The sequence below is a fragment of the Acipenser ruthenus genome, chromosome 8, assembly GCF_902713425.1.
Source record: "Acipenser ruthenus chromosome 8, fAciRut3.2 maternal haplotype, whole genome shotgun sequence".
In the NCBI taxonomy this organism is placed as follows: domain Eukaryota; kingdom Metazoa; phylum Chordata; class Actinopteri; order Acipenseriformes; family Acipenseridae; genus Acipenser; species Acipenser ruthenus.
Window position 1 is genome coordinate 3,496,033 of NC_081196.1, and position 19,284 is coordinate 3,515,316.

Here is a 19,284-nt window from a genome sequence, read left to right on the forward strand (position 1 = left end):
ACCTGGATTGAATAACTGCATGTTCATGATGCTGAGCGCAGCAGACTGTTCTGTGTAGAGCACTGGTCCTGTGAGTATCAACAAGCATGTTTTTATAAACACCATCACTATTTTACTGGATCGTCCACAGAACTTACTTTCAGCACTTAAACATTGAACACACACACACACACCTCAACTACGGTAAGCATACAAAACACAAGACCCGGTCTTTGTTGATCTTTCCAGTTTTATTTTCGCTTCAGTAAAGGGATTCTTTTTTTGTTGCCTCTTCTGAGGCTACCAATAAGAAGTTGAATAATCATCCTGGTTTAAATTTAATACATCCAGGATGCTGTTCACAGTTGAAAAAATCACGACCAAAAAAAAACTAAACCACCCCCACCCGATGCCATCTAAGCAGGAGTGTTGGATGAACGAGGGCTGCTATCAAAATACATTTCAGAAGTGTCATGTTTGTACATTTTTATTTTTGCTTGCATAAAAAGCTGTTTCATTTGTAAAAAATAAAATAAAAAACAAAATAATAATTAATCAAAACACACCCATACTTCACCGAACACTCGTGACACGAGCAGAGTGTGCTGAAACATATCACGTGTTCTACTCTCCTAGGAGAACACTCTACGACACATGAGAAGCTTGGGATTGACTAATTATTTGAATTCATATTTTATTTTGCTTTGGCATGACTTCGGTCCTAACTCGTAAATGCAGCTATTGCACTTGATCTGAATATTGTCCCTTGCATGTTTGATTGAAGGTTACACTGGAGAACACAAACGTCATAATCCGGTCTAAAATAAAGTTTAGAAACAAATGGGGATTTGAGCAGTACACGGGAAGCTTGATGCATAAAGGCAGCGGTTGTAGTTACCACAGAGTACAGCAGGTGCAACCAGGGATGGCAATACGACTCCTATTGCATAGAAGTTTCACCCATTCCAGGTTTTAATACAATCTCGATTAGCCCCAGTGTATAGGTAACGATTCCAGGTGTGTCGTCTTAAACTCGTAGCAAAACCAGGATTGGATCAAATTGCTATGCAACAGGAGCCTTCTTTCCATCCCTGGGTGTGATGTTAAGAACAGCTGACACCAGCAGTTTTTTTTATAGGTACTGTCCGTTACAGTCTTTACATCTTTACATCATGATGATATAACGTTAGACTTGGTCTTAGTTCCCAGCAGTGATTTTGCAGGGGCTTAAAACAATCTTATCCTGTTACCATGCCTAAAGATGTGTGGCTAGTAACACAGCACATTAAATGAGCCACAGATAAGAAAATAATTTGATCAAGTTGCTGGAGTATATTGACATTAATAAGTATATACACTAATGCCCCCTTCTGGACATGTAGTGCATTACCGCTCTGTGTATTTGATGACAATTACATCTCCTTTTTATCTTGCATTTAAAATAACAGTTAGATTGAGGGGGTGTCCTAAAGGTTTACAGAAGAATAAGAACATTAATGAAACTGCATCTTTGTGAGCCAATAATGGGCAAACAGAGCAGGATTAGATATTTCTACAAACACTCTTCTCTTTAATGATTTTAAAATATGCTTTTCAATCTTTCCCAGGTTCATAATTGATGATGATAATAACATTAATAATAATAACAGTAATTACCACAAAGTGCTTTAAGTAGGAAGTGGTGAGGGTTGGGTACGATACAGTATATCCAGTTCCTGAATATAATCAAGATTGGTAATATTTGCGCACCTAAACGCTCCGTTGAAAGTGCCACGCCCACGTTTCTTTGAAGCACACTTAAGAGACTTGCATCCGAAGGCTGCTGGTTTGAGATGGAGCTCTGATGAGGGATGCTGTCGGTCGTGAGGTTCTCTCCAGCGCTGGCGGCCCCTCTCCCCCCTTCTCGTCCTCGTCCCCCTCGCTCATGCTGCTGACGGAGGCCGAGGCTGCCTTGGGGGAGGAGGGCGGGGAGGTCTTGTTGAAGGGCCAGCGGGAGGTGGGGGAGGGGGAGCGCTCTCGCGTGGGGCTTCGCGTGGGGCTGCCTGTGGGGCTCTGCCTCGGGGAGAGGGCTTGCAGCATCCGACCGCTTCTTTCTTGAAACACCTGCTTCTGTAATTAAAAATGAGTAAATGAAATACAGTGAAGTAACAAGGCAGGGGGCGGGGCGCGAAACCGCCAACCCCGCGCAACGCAAGCGAGCGTCTTAACATAATGCAAAAGAGCCGGGCTCGTCTGCATTCGTGGTGTTAGAGCTTTTAACCTCCTCTCATCTCACCGACAGGAGAGAGAATCTGCAACGGCAGTGCATCACTGCCCATGAGATAGGTGAAGGGAAAAGTGTGCCAATACAAAGTCTTTCAGCAAGTGGGCTGTGTCTACCCCAGTGCTTCACAACCTTTCTCATGGTGTTCACTAGGGATTTTAAGTTCTGTTTAATTTCCATTTAACTTATTTTTTATTTGTACCCAATCAAAAGCCCCCTCCATCAGAGTGCTGTTCATTTTTATGATGCACCAAAACATTCATGTGTATGAGACTGCATGTGTTCATAATAAATATTGAATAAATAAATGCAATTCTAAACATTTAAACTCTAATATATTAACATCCCTATTGTTTAGGGATTGCCCCATAGACTTCAACCAGCATGGGGCCAAAACATCTGGATTAACACAACAGACATGGACTGTAGTGCAGAAATGTGTGAAGGCAGTGCATAGAAGTGGATGCAGTGGGATTTGTCCACACACCACAGGTTGGGAAACTCTGCTCTCACTAGTTCATTTACTGTCTAAATTAATTTGATCCTTCTGGGAAGACTTCTAATTTGTATCAGTTCAATTCAACTGTGAGTGGCTATACAGACATGCAAAATGAATCTCCTTGCCACAGTTAATACTATGCATCCCAACGGACAAAGAAAATGAACAGGATTGCGCGGAATGCATGCAAAGTCTCTGCCTTTTTGCCCTTATCAGCTGCTATTTAACAGACGCTGCTGCGCTGGTGCTGGAAGGAAAGCCATACAATCTGATTAAATGACCTGCAGAGATTTGTACACATTAGTTGCTGGAAAGAGAATTTCCAGGAGAGTAAGTAATTATTTTCAGAATCTCACCACAAGAATATATGAGAGCATTAGCAGTGTTAAGGCCAGATCAGTGATTCAATACTTGAGGCTGGAAGAAGTGCAATATTTATTACTTCTTCACAAAAGCATATTGTTTCCTTTCAGTTTGGCCCTAGCCCGAGCCCTGGAAAGAGCCAGTTTGCTCAGTGGTGCGCTCCTGTCTGTATTATGACACAGAATCTGAAGACCCAGCCTCCAGTCCACAAGCCAGGCTCCTGCTCATACTGACCCAAGTCCCGTCAGGACCAAACAGCTCCAGAAAGTTGCCGATGAACTCCCTGGACTTCTCCTCCCACTTCTGAATCAGGTCATGGCTTTTCTCCTCTACCTTATAAACAAAGTGTTTGGATTTCTCCTCCACGGTCTTCACTTTTTCCTTCATTTTGTCCACCTGGTTCTGTAAACGGTACTTCTTTTCCTAAGGGAAGATGAAGGAAGATGCTTTGTGTCAGAGAGTCGTGGTGCTACTTCCTGTTACAATTCAGTCCTACTTACATGTGTGGCTCTGAAATGATCAAAGCTGAAATCTACAAAAGTTCTAAAATCAGGTTTTTTTTCTTTAAAAATTAATTTTGAATACAGATCTTAGCTGAAAACTGAGGTAATGAAAAACTGCACTGCAGTGAAAGTGAATATTTAATATACCTCAAGGCCAGTCTGTCTCGCAGCACATCAGGGAAATACCGCTTTCCCTGCATTAAATGTGTTGTTCTACAAAAGAGAAGCTCTCCCCAGAAAAGGCAAACTCAGAATCTGAATTAAGCCAGTACACTGCTGTAACATTTAAAAAATGTGTTCTCATATAATTGCTCCTTGTTTTGCATTATAAAGGGTAATATGTGAATAATACATTCACATATTAATGAGTCATCCAATTTCTACTATGCACTTGGATTATACACTTTGTGTTTTTACCTTTTGTAAATTACACGTACTTGTTATAAGAGGCTGTGTGGTCCAGTGGTTAAAGAAAAGGGCTTGTAACCAGAAGGTCCCCGGTTCAAATCCCACCTCAGCCACTGACTCATTGTGTGACCTTGAGCAAATCGCTTAACCTCCTTGTGCTCCGTCTTTCAGGTGAGACGTAGTTGTAAGTGACTCTGCAGCTGATGCATAGTTCACACCCTAGTGTCTGTAAGTCGCCTTGGATAAAGGCGTCTGCTAAATAAACAAATAATAATAATACAACTCAATAATAAAAATTAGGTTTAAGAAAAAAAAAAGTTTCCATCATTTTGTGTGGACCCCAGTTTCAGAAGCACTTTCCTAAAGCATCTAGCATGACATGACTACCTCTGTTTGGCCTCAGTTCTCACAGGAAGAGATATTTAATGAATGGATGAGATGCTGAGCTGTAGCAGGTGTTTGTGCTCGTGAAGCCAGGCTCCAGGTCTACTCACATTGATGAAGAGGTATTTAATGAATGGATGAGATGCTGAGCTGTAGCAGGTGTTTGCGCTCATGAAGCCAGGCTCCAGGTCTACTCACATTGATGAAGCTCACATTGAGCTCCTTGGCGGTGTAGCCCCTCTGCAGGTTGCGACGGGCGTACACATCGTAATCGCGCACAATCCTCGTGATGATGTCAGAGGTGGAGATGCCTTCCGTTCGCTGTGTCGGTGCAAACATGCCTGATTGAGAGAAATCAAGCAATTAAGCTATGTACGGTATGTGAGTGCTCCTCTTCACTTTATACATTCTTATCAAATGTCCAGTAAGCCTAAGAGGCTTGCGCTCAACTAATCACAAATATGACAGAAGAACCACTTGCCCATTACTGTATATCCCAGAATAAAACGGGGGCTTCCGAGTGGCGTATCCGGTAAAGGCACTCCGCGTGGAGTGCAGGATGCGCCCTATAACCTGGATCGCTTGGTCTGCTTGAAATGTAACATTTAATTCAAATTTCAAGATAATGTCCTGCTAGCTTTCAGAGGGCATCTACCTATGGATCGACTGAGGTGATCCAAAAGGGTTCTCATTTTTAGTTTCCCATTAGCGGTTCAAAGGTATTTAGTATATCCCATAATATTTGTAGCACATGACAGATTAAAGGTTCATTTGGACTAACAGCTGCTTTAAGGAAAGACCCCTGCGCTTCCTCTACTGATTTGCATTGCAGTAACCAGCACAGCAAGGAGGCAGCCCTTGATGAAAAGACACAAAACCCTGCTTTCACCTGCTTCCTTGATGTGCCTGTAGACATCTTCCGAGCCGGCAGAAGAGTACGGAATGTCATCGTGAGCAACAAAATCAATCTGCAAACAGACAGACATCAATCAGAGCCACACCCACCCTCGTCCTGTGACCAAGGGAATGTGTGGAGCTCATTCTTACATCATGCGAGTAGTTACATCATTGTTATCTCTAACAAAACTTGACAAAAGAAATCTCTTGGTGCTGGGGCAAAATGAGAATATTCCAAAAAAAACTGCTTGAAATGTATTCAGTGGCAAAAATGACCAACCATGTCAGCCTTCGTTCATGCCGCTCAGGGGTGGTCAAGCCTGGTCCTGGAGAGCCACGGGGTCTTCTGGTTTTCCTTCCACCTTTCTCAATGACTTCATTAAAAAATGTCCAGGTCTTTAGCCATTGATGACCTTAAGATACCCAGAAAACCTGCAGGACTGTGGCTCTCCAGGACCAGGGCTGGCCACCCCTCATTATAGCTGCATTAATAAATGACTCTATCAAGCAAAGGAAACAATGCATCAATGAGGTCTGAAATAAATAACACCCATTCTATTGGCTCGGAAGATGTGTTTGTTCTCTTAAGCTTCTGGAGTGTAATCAATGGAATGTAAATGCATGGGTGTATTTCACTGGGACTTTACTTTTAAGTGTTGTACAGTTAAGCTGAGTTCAATCCCCTGATTTAAAGAATGATGAATTGGACCAAGAGCTAATGGATGTGACTGACAATACAGTTCATGATGCTGCTGCAGCTGCCAGTGAGCTTTTAAATGGTAAATGGCGTTTGATCTGAGAATTAAACTATCAGACACTCACTGCCTGTGGATGAGACACCACAGAAATGCCTCTATATTCATTCTGAGGATTGTGTTGAATTAATATACCAACATTCTCACTGTTGGTTTGCATACAAGGGAAGGCAGCTGGTAGACCCAAGAATAAAACTGGTATTTCAAGCATGTGTAACAGCACACCGCAAGCGAACATCCTAACCACAATGCAAAAGAGCTGGGATCGTCTGCATTAACACCCTAACCACAATGCAAAAGAACCAGGCTCGTCTGCATTAACACCCTAACCACAATGCAAAAGAACCGGGCTCGTCTGCATTAACACCCTAACCACAATGCAAAATAGCCGGGCTCGTCTGCATTAACACCCTAACCACAATGCAAAAGAGCTGGGATCGTCTGCATTAACACCCTAACCACAATGCAAAAGAACCAGGCTCGTCTGCATTAACACCCTAACCACAATGCAAAAGAACCAGGCTCGTCTGTATTCATGGTGTCAGAGCTTTTAATCTCCTCTCATCTCACCGACAGGGGACAGAATCCGTAACGGCCGTGCATCACACAACACTGCCCGTTACACAGGGTAACTTGAATGGTGGAAGCTGTGAACTGAATTGTGTATATAGTGAACCACCAGGACCCATGTCTATCACTGTGAGTAACCATGGTGGCTTTAAACTTTAGGGTTTGGGTTAGAGTTAGAGTTAATCCTAACTCTTCTAGCAGTTACTTACATATTTTAGATGGAGACATTGATGGCAGCAAACAATACATTTGCACAGTCATTTTTGCAGTTTTCCCATGCTTTTCCTAGTTATACTATGCATTTACCATAGTTTAACATGGCTTGCCAAGTTTCTTAATATGCTTTAACATATCTTTCTGGGCTTCACAATGCCTACCTATGCATTTACCATGCTTTCACTGTGCTTCGTTACACTGGCTATGCTTTTACTATGGGAAGCTTTTATAAGGGATGCGAAGCTGTTGTAGGCTTTGTTACAGATGCCTTGGTGTGTAGATGATAGTGGATGTGACTGAAGGAGCGGGTATCAGCTCACCTTGTGTTTCTCTAAGAACTCTGGGGTGAGGGTCCAGGGAGCGTCTCTCACGACCTCGTCCACGTAGCGGCAGTGCCGCAGAGCCTCATAGCGCTCCTCCTCCGTCATGACAGTGAAGCCCTTGTACTTGTGGGTCAGCTCGTCACTGCACACTGCGCACGCACACACACGCACATACACGCACGCACGCACACACACACATGCACACACACGCACGCACGCACGCATGCACGCACACACATGCACACACACACACACACACGCACGCACGCACACACACACCCACACACACACACACACGCACACACACGCACATACACGCACATACACGCACGCACGCACACACACACATGCACACGCACGCACGCACACACACACATGCACACGCACGCACACACATGCACACACGCACACAGAGAGAGAGGGAGAGGAGCGGCGTTACTGACAAACACAAACACCACACAGTGAGACCCGCTCTACCCACAACTGTAAAACACTCAGCACTAGAGCTACATTTACAAATTAGAATAGAAACTTTGTAAGTTCAACGACAAGCGTTAAGGCTCAAAGACTTTTTTAAGCCAATTAAGACATTCGAGTGTTACGACATGCTACATAAACTTTGATTCTGTGTTCTGTAATCTACCCTTGCTTGCGGATGCAAGGAGAGTCCCTCTTCATCATGCTGCTGTTGACAGAGGACTAGAGAATGACCCAGATAATGGACTGAGGAGATAGTACTATGGTATATAACCCAGTGGGGTCTATGTTATCTATACAGTGGCAAATCACAAAACTGTCTCGCTACAGCCTGCCCTGTAACAAACCCGTCTCCATCTGTACTGTCTATGGACGGTAATAAGGGATTTAATAAATAAATCACCCAGGCTGGTAGACTAGTATCAGATTTAAAGTTTGATCTGCTGCTGTTTAGAGCTTCAGATCATTACAGTAAATCCCAACGTCTCAGACAAATGCCAGATGGCATGAATAACTGATCATCAATGGAGAACCAAGGGGGATGATTTTCAAAGGCTTTTACTCCTAAATTTAAATGACATAAAACCACCAGATTTAGTATCAAGAACAGAGTGGATTCCAGAGGCAGCCCTGAAGCCTGCAGTGTGCCCGGGCTCAGATTTACCTCCTACTATCAAGAACTGAGTGGATTCCAGAGGCAGCCCTGAAGCCTGCAGTGTGCCTGGGCTCAGATTTACCTCCTACTATCAAGAACTGAGTGGATTCCAGAGGCAGCCCTGAAGCCTGCAGTGTGCCTGGGCTCAGATTTACCTCCTACTATCAAGACCTGAGTGGATTCCAGAGGCAGCCCTGAAGCCTGCAGTGCGCCTGGGCTCAGATTTACCTCCTACTATCAAGACCTGAGTGGATTCCAGAGGCAGCCCTGAAGCCTGCAGTGTGCCCGGGCTCAGATTTACCTCCTACTATCAAGACCTGAGTGGATTCCAGAGGCAGCCCTGAAGCCTGCAGTGTGCCTGGGCTCAGATTTACCTCCTACTATCAAGTAGCCATTGGGGAAGAGGTTCTTGGCCTGCATGAGCGCCCTGGCATGGCCCGAGTGGAAGAGGTCGAATATCCCGTCAGCGTACACCCTCACGGGCCGGTCCACTGTAACACAAGAGAGAGACCAGCGCTCAGGGCTCCCAGGAGCTCAGTACAGGTCTCATATGCATGGAGGGTTATCACATTTCCAGAGTGAAAAACTGAGACTTTATTCACTGATACCGTAGCAACTCGGAAGCCGTTAAAATAACAGCATGTAATAAAAATCATAATTAAAAAATTTAACATAGGGTGTATTTATTGCAGTCCATAACAACTCATTATTTTCTTTCTATTATCATCTAATCAAAATATGTTAAATGTGCAAAAAGCCAGATTAGAAAAAGAGATCAGCTATTCTCATTTAAACATGTGATCTGCACATAATCAGAATTACACGTATTAAACAAATAGTCCATAAGATTGTTCATTTTAGTTCTGAACGGCGCTGACACAACCTAATGCATTACTCTGCTGTTAACTTGCTGAGCACACTGATACAGTTTTGTACTTTGAAAAATGTAAATACAACAGCAAAAATGATTTAACAATTTTACTGTTTCTGACCGGGACAAAAATCTAAGGCTGAAATCTTGGACAATCCCAGTTTTCTCGGGATGTCAGGTAACCATGTATTCATGTGACTGCTCCAGTTTTCCCAGGATGTCAGGTAACCCTGTATTCATGTGATTGCTCCAGTTTTCCTGGGATGTCAGGTAACCCTGTATTCATGTGAATGCTCTCGACGATTGCTGGGTTCTACAAGGTTAGATAGGGCCCATATTGTCTTACCCTTTGGGACAATTAAATTAATATTAAACATTCATTCAAAATATATTGCACAGTACTTTGAAAAGAGTCCTCCCTTCTCCTTGTGTACAATGATACAATGCGGAGCGGGACTTGTTCTGAAGTCTGAGTCGTAGGGTCGCCACCTCCGAGGTACAGAATACCACCACCTCCGAATGGAAGGGGGGTGTTAAAAGGACCTCTTTAAAAATCCTCTATTCATCCAATAGGAAACATTAATCATATTACTACTATAGTATTGACAACCAATTCATATTACTGGCATTTACTGTCCTGGGAAGGCATATTGAATTCCCGGGACACCGTCCTCAAAACTGGGATGATCCAGGGAAAACAGGGACAGCTGGCAACCCTACTTAGCAGAGTTGCGTGCTTATCTAGAATGAGGCAATCGACAGATGAGCTCAGCTGAGCTGAAAACTAGCTAAATAAATGAAAGCGCCTCAATATGGAAGACATCAAAAAGATTAAAATGCTGATTGAAGCTCTTTCACTGGTTTAAAGGTTTAAAGACATGACAGGTGACGGTAACAAAGCAGTCCCGTTCCCTTTGTTATAAAATCTGCAGCAGACGCACGTGAACACATACTAGGAATCTAATACCAAGCGCTGTATCTTTGTTTAAGCAATGGCAATAGCCAATGGTGAACAGCTCACAATGGCAGAGTGCTAAAGAAGATCCAGTCCCACCCCCTGCCCTGCGGGGCCCAATAGCAGAGTAGTCCGGACTAACCTGGAGTCCCGCGACGGGCCTGTGTGATGGTTAACCTCTCATGAGGGGCTCGGCACTGACAGCTCCTCTCTTCTGCAAACGCAGCCGGCTCTGTCAGTGTCTGAAAGAGAAGAGAACAGACAGGAATTAATGTGTAGGGTAAGCAAGGCTGCTACTTGCACTGCGCTGGTCATCTTGCATTAGACTTCCCTTTGAGGTGCGTTATCACTGTTATCAGCATCCAGTGCAATACCTTTTTGAGCTCTGTAAAGATGAGTCTTGACCTGCGCAATGCAGGTCATTTGGGGGGTCTGCACAGCATTCTGTAAGGAAGCCTGACACATGCTTTGCCTCTGATTTCCTGGTTGCTGGAATCATGGGACTCATAAGAGTCATAGTGATTGCGTGTTGCTAGCAGAGGCTCCAACACTCCCAGTGGTCTGTAGAATTCCTTCTAATCACTGTGCATCCCGTCAGTCCAGCAACCAGGGAATCAGAAACAAAGCATGGGACAAGCTAAAAACAGTTCCTCACAGAATCCAATGTAAAACATTTTCAAGAAATGTGATTATTTCATAACCAAGAAAAGTACAGCGAATATAATCCTACAGCATTTACTAGCTTTTAGTTGCTCAAAAGTAAGAAAGTGACATTTCTTATTCAGCAAATGTCATGCAGCTGTATACTGATGGAAAGCCTCCGCCCACACTCTGTGCATTGGATTTTAATAATCTGTTCAGCCAATCAGAGGTTGGCTTCCACTGCATCAACCAATCAGGATACAATATGATTCAAAGAGGCATACATTAGGCAGGATCCATCACATTCATCCAACAACAGCAAATCCCGTTAGTGCTCATACGTCACCAGTAAAAAAAACAGGTAGACAGGATGCCAAGATATAGGCAAACATGGAATTTGACCTGTTTTTGCACCCAGGGTGTAGGTACTGACTCAGGGGTACTGTGTAGTGGGTAGCTGCTGTGTCCGAGGGCTGCATTCAGGGCACTTAAACATCACACACAAGGATGATCTAAGTGAGGCCAGCTCTTGTGGAACTGCGGTTTCCATGCATGAATAATTAAAAAGCAGGCAACTTTTTTTTTGTGTGCTTCAATACACATGGAGCTTGACAGTGGTTTGTAGTGTATCCTATGTTTGTACATTTCTGGCATGATGCATATATGTCCTGTGTATCTCTCCCCTACACACTCATTCAGTGCAGAGTGGGTACCGCATTACAGTACTACCCAATGTGCTGCTCATTAGGAACCCTTTGTTACAACTGTATATACTTTATAACAATACTTTAGTGCAAATTCAAAGGTTTCTTATACATGCTTTTGACTGACGCGCATGTTCATACAGCACTGTACTGCTACAGCCTGTTACAACACATTTATATGCATGCCTTTGACTGACGCGCATGTTCATACAGCACTGTACTGCTACAGCCTGTTACAACACATTTATATGCATGCCTTTGACTGACGCGCATGTTCATACAGCACTGTACTGCTACAGCCTGTTACAACACATTTATATGCATGCCTTTGACTGACGCGCATGTTCATACAGCACTGTACTGCTACAGCCTGTTACAACACATTTATAGATGTATTTTTGACTGTTTATACCAGAAGTCTGCCATGATCTGACCACAGGTGCTGTAACTTAGACACACAATTGTGAAAAATTCAAAACAGCTTCACGTGCAAAGAAAATAATTGAGGCTTGATTGATAATATGCAAATACTATGTTTAAGCTTTAATGCACAGTAGTGGAACTGTAAAGCTTCTGTTTCCATGACCACACATGCTGTGATAATGGTCTGCTAGACCATAATTGTGCCTTTAGTGAAGAGCTTGTTCCCTTATAACATCGCAGAGGATACGTATGCAGTCTCGCTGCCACTGTCTCCTAAACATGTTGTTGCAATTGCATTGTGAGTTCCATGAGACGTGACTGTTCCTTTAAATCCCTCGGAACCAATCAAGAGCCAAACATTCCGAACCATTTTTGTTGCCTTGTGTATTCTATGACACGATAAAATGGTAAGAAGCAAACACGCAAAGAAACAAAACACAGCAAGAAACAGTGACTACAAACACTGTATCTATGTTCTGCCCTCATTTCAAACAAAGGCCACACCCTCACAATATAATGACCCATTCATCACTACGCAGCCTTTCGTCTCTGTATCAATCTCGCTGGTGTCTCCCCCCAGCCTCGGTGACTTACTGGCCCTGTTAATGACATCTCTAAATATAATAACAATATAGCTGAGGTCTGCGATGGAGTGGTTTTAGGAGATCCATTTTTTATATCTTTAAAACAGGCTAGTTCTGGAGTGCTGAGAAGACAATGCCTGTTTTTTGCCACACTCAGACCATTGATCTACCCGGTGTACTGGTTTGGGGATGAGAGAGCAGCTGCTGGACCTGTGTGCTGGAACCAGCAGGCATGTGCACATTCATAACACACTGCCAGACAAGCAGATCATTCTTCATTCCAGCGATGAACATGGCATTCAATTCTGCATGCAATCAGTTTCTGGTTAACAAAGCACCTTTCTTTGTGACTAAATGCAGCACAACAGTTCAATACATTCAGGGTTTTTTTTTCATTCATTAAAAGCAGCAGCTTCCTTGTAGAGGGGTTTGCAATGTGGGCATCATTGCTCCTCCCAAAGACAGGAGCAGTAGCAGCAGCAGCAGCAGCAGGGCGAGGCGAGGTGCAGCGCAGTAATTCACACGACACACCGGCCCTGGAACCTGCTGCCTGCCCCTCTTCAGCATGACGAAGGAAACAACAGAGAAAGAAAAGGCTCACTCACCGTCCGGGGATGGGGGCACGTATGCTCGATTTCCTCCATGGTTGCTGAAGGAGGAGGCACACCAGAAAGGGCTTGCAGGGAACCTGTCTGTGACTCAGCATCAGTGTTGAGCACTAACAAGGCCAGCCCTAGCAGCTGTCAAGCCTGTCTGCTCTATTGTGCTGCTCGCTGCCAAGGCAGTCTGCGGCTCTTCCGTCTCTAGCGATGCGCTTGCACTGTTATCCTGCTTCCCTCCCTCTCCCGCTCTCTCTACACTGGAGGAAGCACAGGCCCTCTGCACTGTACAATAATATAAGCTAACGAGGCACAGCCTTGAACTGTCACCATAACAACCAGCCAGCACAGAGGAGGAAGACGGGAGGGGGAGGGGTGCACAGGACTGTACTCTCATTTACATGGGGTGTACTGGTTGGCTGGTGTATTCGGAGCACCACTCAGAACGAAGCTGGGGATGTGCTGGGTTCCACTGGGCATGCAAACAGGAGAAACAGCTTCCTCGACACAACTGAGCCCTGCTTCACAGATACAGATGCTGCAGGTGACTTTCATGTGTTTTCATTAATAATTAAACTGTATACCCAGTTGTGTTTGCCAGTACAGTCCCTGGCCATATTAAGTTAAGCTTCCATTTCTTTTCGTCTAGATTAATTAATGGATCTGGTTTTTGATCTGCAAGTGCAGTTTAATTGAAATGACTGCTGTTTCACGTCTCAGAAGGGAGGACTCTCTGCTCCACTGCAGATTTCCCTCTGGTGATATATGAGGAATGATCGGGTATCCCTCCAGAACCATTTAAACAGCTTACAGACTCCAATCAGAGCTGCTCGGGATGCCCCTGGTGCCTCTACATCCTGCTGACACTGTTATGGCGTGTTTCTATTTAAACACCTTACAGACTCCAATCAGAGCTGCTCGGGATGCCTCTGGTGCCTCTACACCCTGCTGACAGTGTTATGGCGTGTTTCTATTTTTCAAATGGCCACTTGCAAATTATTTTCTCAGTGCGATATTTAATAAAAAATGTAAAACCTCCATTGGTTTTATTAAGGCCATTTCTAATGCTTCCATGCATTAATACACTGTCTGTTTTTTTTTGTTTGTTTTTTCAGTGCTGGCGTGCGTTTCACTGCAAGCCCTCAAATGAAATCCCTGCCTTCCAATAACTATTTAGTCCAACCAACTACAGTATTTAAAGGCTTTATTCTGTATGGTAGTTTCCATTGCTCCTGTTTGGAGCCTGCTAGACTGGCTTTGTCTGTCCTTCAGAGGGCGATACAGATTACATAAGCTCCAAATTGCATTCGAATTGTATAGGGAAAAGGGCTGAGAGCTATTGCTCCCCTCATTCTCTGTGTAATGGAAAAGACTGTTTTTTCAGGGGAGTGTGTACCTGTATGCAAGTTATTAAAAGATCTTTGAAAACACCTTCCATACTACTGTCAATAAGGTGTAAAGCTACCAGCGACTGGCACTATGAGACCATTCCTCAATATTACTCATTCTCTTAGAGAAATCTGAAGCAAAGTCTGCTCTCCAGAGTGTCCCGGAGGATACTGAGGCTGTTTCTAATGTTACTGCGGACAAGGAAACCCCTGCCAACCGAGCACCCTGCAGTACCATCACCCCTCACTTCTGTGACTGAGACTGACTGCAACAGAGTGATGCAGCTTCTGAATATTACAGAATGCGGTTCAGTCCTTCTAAACAGGTAGGCTGTTACTGTGCTCCAGAGCACGGAATAATCAATACTATTAATCCTTTTCAACAGCAGGTGAGCCCGACCTCAAACAAATACACACAAAACAGATGACTGGAAGCAGCTTGACAAATGTGCATGACCTCTGTACCCGTTTATATCAGTCAGACTAAGATTACACTCACCCCTCCCCTTTACCAGCAGTGCTCTGTCACGGGAGATCACAACACAGGTCAGTGGGTCTACATACTGGACTAGTCTGTCGCTCTTTCATTACCTGCCTGCCCTCCTGGTGATCTGCACTCTCACAGTGACACTCCCACTCCTGCACTGTAAGAGATGCTGGGCGTCATAACCTGGGCACACTAAGCAGGGCCCAGGATTCAGATCTGACGTGGTTTAGACCACTAGAATAAACCTGATCACCTGCTTAGCCGTCGCATCAAGCCCTAACTGTAGATTAGGGGATGACAGCCTTTCTGGAAATGCTGGATATTACAGTATGCCTCTTGTAAGTAAGACGATATTGAAGCATTTGAGGTGTTGTGTGCGAAATCACTGCTACCTTCAAGAGGATGTCGTTTACCTTTGATTCTTTCAGACAGGGTTTTTACTGAGCCATCTGGCGGTCAAATATTGTAACTGCACTTCTGTAATAGCGTAGTAGCTGCAGCTGGAGGCAGGGGGCGGGCTTTTTCATTTCACATTCGAGTGACAGGTGGCCAGAAAGCTTCGCGAGAGGAAACTTGTGTGCCGGCATCTAAAACTACCAGTGACACTGGAACATTTTTTATAGCGGAGGTGCTGAAAGCCACTTAACAAAACTGTAACCCCTATATATGATGGAAGCCATGCAAAGCCAAGGGGGTGCTGCCGTACCCCCAGCACGCCGAGTTCCAGCGCCCTTGAAAACTACCATCGGTAATGTAAACAAACCGGTAAGCCAACACTGGTTTCTTATAAAGTGCACAGAGGGCTGAACGATCTAAGACTGGTGTATACAGCAAGCAAGGCATTGCATTTGTAAAACCGAATCTGACTGTGGGACACTACTGTGTGAGAAAACCAAAAATCAAAGGAACACACAGTAGTGACATTATTTAGTCAGTCTCCACAGAGGTAAGTTGTTTTACAGCTGCCGTGCTTTTGCTAAGTATTGTGCCATGCACTCTGGAGGAAGGGGAAGTGGGAAAGTATGCACAAGACCTCGGCTCTCTGTATGATTACACAAGCCCAGCTGAATGCAGGCTGCTGATCTTAGCCTGGGGTGCCCAGTTCCGTGCAATAATGACCTGGGACTCTGCAAGCACTCAGCTGCAATTTATTATTCAATTGTGCAATCTGACTTGGCAGGCTCTAGAGTCAAGCTGGAACAATAACACATCAAAGATGAGCTGCTTGATAATCACATACACATACAGTAATGGGCTACAGCAAGTGGGGGAGATAATACAAACGTGCCGTAACTTCACAGAACAGCACAGCTTTCTACAGGGCAAAACAAATCAAGAACTGGGGTTATTAGAACACCTGCAGACCCAATATTTGTAATAATAATAATAATAGAAAAATACATATTTACTGCTTTTCAATGTTGGGCTCAAGAGTCATTTTTCTATATTTGACACATCCTTTTGTCCTGAAGGGGGGTATTGGAAAATGAAGTGGTTTGTCTGATCAGCTGTTGCTGGGCTATGTGCACGGTGACTAAGGGAAGGTCCACAGATTGCAGCATGTGGCAGTTTACCTGGCTCCACACTGATGCGTTGTCTTTACACTTTCAACCTGGATTGCAATCAAGCCTCTACAACACAACAGAAAAGGCAGAAGCCGTTGTTTCAGGGCAAAGGTTGCAGACAGGTTTTTTTTTCTTGGTTTGCTAATTCTTAATCCTTTCACTGGGAGGCTGTACTGGCCTCATCAGGTGAGGACGTGGTCTGATGCAAAACAAACATTACATAATAACAAAGTCATGGCAGGTTCACGATGTGTGCTCCAGATAGACTGTTCCCACGAGATCGCATTCAGAATCACAAAACAGACACAAAACAACAAGTGTGAGCTCTCTCTATCTACACTGCTGCAGTGTGAGCTCTCTCTATCTACACTGCTGCAGTGTGAGCTCTCTCTATCTACACTGCTGCAGTGTGAGCTCTCTCTATCTACACTGCTGCAGTGCGAGCTCTCTCTATCTACACTGCTGCAGTGTGAGCTCTCTCTATCTACACTGCTGCAGTGTGAGCTCTCTCTATCTACACTGCTGCAGTGCGAGCTCTCTCTATCTACACTGCTGCAGTGCGAGCTCTCTCTATCTACACTGCTGCAGTGTGAGCTCTCTCTATCTACACTGCTGCAGTGTGAGCTCTCTCTATCTACACTGCTGCAGTGCGAGCTCTCTCTATCTACACTGCTGCAGTGCGAGCTCTCTCTATCTACACTGCTGCAGTGTGAGCTCTCTCTATCTACACTGCTGCAGTGCGAGCTCTCTCTATCTACACTGCTGCAGTGCGAGCTCTCTCTATCTACACTGCTGCAGTGCGAGCGAGCTCTATCTACACTGCTGCAGTGCGAGCTCTCTCTATCTACACTGCTGCAGTGTGAGCTCTCTCTATCTACACTGCGGCAGTGTGAGCTCTCTCTATCTACACTGCTGCAGTGTGAGCGAGCTCTAGCTACACTGCTGCAGTGTGGGTGTAATGGACAGTTTTGTGTGATGCACTGCCGTTCAGGATTCCGTCCCCTTTTGGTGAGATAAGATTTGAACGCTCTATAACCACGAATGCAGATGAGCCTGGCTCTTTTGCACAGTGGTTAAGACGCATGGTTGCAGACTCTTTATTTACTCTCTTGGAGTTACAATGTTATTCCTTGAACCCCCTTGGAATGAGACACATATCTCAAGGGTTCTATCCTGGTTAAATACATTTGGAATAAATGGAGTGTGGACACTCTCTTTCTACTTTGGAAAGTCCCATTTAACCTGTATGGGCTCATGCCAGTGTGAGGTAAGACCATGTTTGTAAAGTCATGGTTTTAATTGCTTCAGAGTGTCTCATCAGGGACCTCCCCCGTCTTAAAATCTTCAAATATTTTTTCCTACATTTTTGCAGCTTTTTCGTTTTTGTTTTCCACTAAAGAAAGTTCCCTTTTTTACTTAACAGATCTATTTTTTTCCTCCAGGGACACCTCCGGTTTCTAGTGATGACGGGAGTCTCGTGCAGGTTCCTTGCGCAGCTTTTGAAATGAAATCGTACGGAACTTTATTTTGCATGACAGAGTGTTCTCTTTAGAACACTCCCAGCCTGTAGCACCTTCTGCTTGTGCTCATAAACTTTTTTGTTATCCCGTTACTTACTGAGACCACCAGCAGCTGATATGAACTATGAGCATTTAAACAAACATGAAACTGTAGTCCCTTTGGTAAAGCACCTTAACTAAGAAATACTGTTTTCTTTTGGAAATCATTGCGATACAACAAGTTCTGTAAAGAAGTAATACAGGATTATAATCATTATTACCAAAGCACACAAGTAAGATTGGTTAATTTGCTGACAATATTACAGGCGGTTCCTCAAAACCCTTTCCCAACTGTCGTTACCTTACTGGGTCCTCTGATGTCATGAAGGACGAGTCCATTGCTTCTATGCCCTCTGCGCTTCCTCCCGACCATCTCTGCAGCTGCCGCTGGCGAGCTGTGTTTGCTAAAGGCACGCGTTCTTTGCCTGGGAACAGCGACTGTATCTCTCTCTGAGCTTGCAGCTTCCAGTGACCCCGCTGACGAGAGTAAACTGGGCAAAGTACATGCCAACTTGTGCACAGGCTCTTTGACCTACGACAAGGGAGTTGACAGGTTGCTCGATCCTATTTACGCTCAAAGATAAGCTTTGCAGAACAGACCACCACCCCACCCAACCCCAATCGATTCAGTACAGGGAGTCGGTATGGTAACGCGACCGCGTGACACCGGCACATTTCAATTAGAATTGAGCTCTTTTGCCAACTTGAATTGAAGGCAACGATGTGGAGGCAAGCACAGACTGGCATGCTTAGGCAGGAATAATCTCAAAACCGGCCTTAACAGACGGCTATTGTTCAGACAGAAGCACACCGCGAGGGAGTCCTGGCAACTGCTTTCTTCTGATAAACTGCGCCATTTAGACAGAAGCACCCAAATAGCCTTCTTAAATGTGTAGCAGCTACGGTCTTGTAATGTTCAGGATAAATCATGTGGTAAACGTACTTTCTAATCACCTTGTATTTTCCTTCTTTTATTTTAAGTCTGTCCCCCTTGCACTCTCGTTTATCCATAGCATAGTTCGTATGTAAATGTAGGCTCCTACTAGCTCTATTTTTTTCCCCTTAGAAAAACCGTTGCGAACTTTGCAGTGTAATGGGTGCTTATTAAAAATAAGTATTTTTATACAGGACGTTCGTTGTATTCGTTGAGAGAATTGAGAGAATGGGAAAATATGCTAAAATATTAAAAATGCTAAAATACGGAGGACGGAAATC

The 19,284-nt window shown here is 44.3% G+C and overlaps 1 protein-coding gene across 4 annotated transcripts; it reads right to left on the reverse strand.

Annotated features, from left to right (window-relative positions):
- Positions 1 to 211: 211 nt before the first annotated feature.
- LOC117406080 (choline-phosphate cytidylyltransferase B-like) lies at positions 212 to 18,705 on the reverse strand. Of its 4 annotated transcripts, none has more exons than XM_059028089.1 (8): positions 18,371 to 18,705; positions 10,261 to 10,360; positions 8,667 to 8,783; positions 7,158 to 7,309; positions 5,289 to 5,367; positions 4,598 to 4,740; positions 3,438 to 3,527; positions 212 to 2,088 (listed from the first exon to the last, which is right to left on the reverse strand). In XM_059028089.1, exons 1-8 carry the CDS (start codon positions 18,440 to 18,442, stop codon positions 1,777 to 1,779), a joined length of 1,065 nt encoding a protein of 354 aa, XP_058884072.1. In that variant the 5' UTR covers positions 18,443 to 18,705; the 3' UTR covers positions 212 to 1,776. The 4 variants fall into 4 exon arrangements, with proteins under 4 accessions (XP_058884072.1, XP_058884069.1, XP_058884071.1 ...); XM_059028086.1 differs by having other exon boundaries at positions 3,339 to 3,527; positions 18,371 to 18,702; XM_059028088.1 differs by lacking the exon at positions 18,371 to 18,705 and adding an exon at positions 18,202 to 18,249 and having other exon boundaries at positions 3,339 to 3,527.
- Positions 18,706 to 19,284: the final 579 nt, after the last annotated feature.

Coding starts and splice junctions, on each gene's coding strand:
- LOC117406080 (XM_059028086.1), bottom strand. CDS start 18,442: ATGGTCGGGAGGAAGCGCAGAGGGCATAGAAGCAATGGACTCGTCCTT. Junction 5,368..7,157: donor AGTTCTTAGAGAAACACAAG/GTGAGCTGATAC, acceptor GTCTGTTTGCAG/ATTGATTTTGTTGCTCACGA. Junction 4,741..5,288: donor CAGGCACATCAAGGAAGCAG/GTGAAAGCAGGG, acceptor TCTCTCAATCAG/GCATGTTTGCACCGACACAG.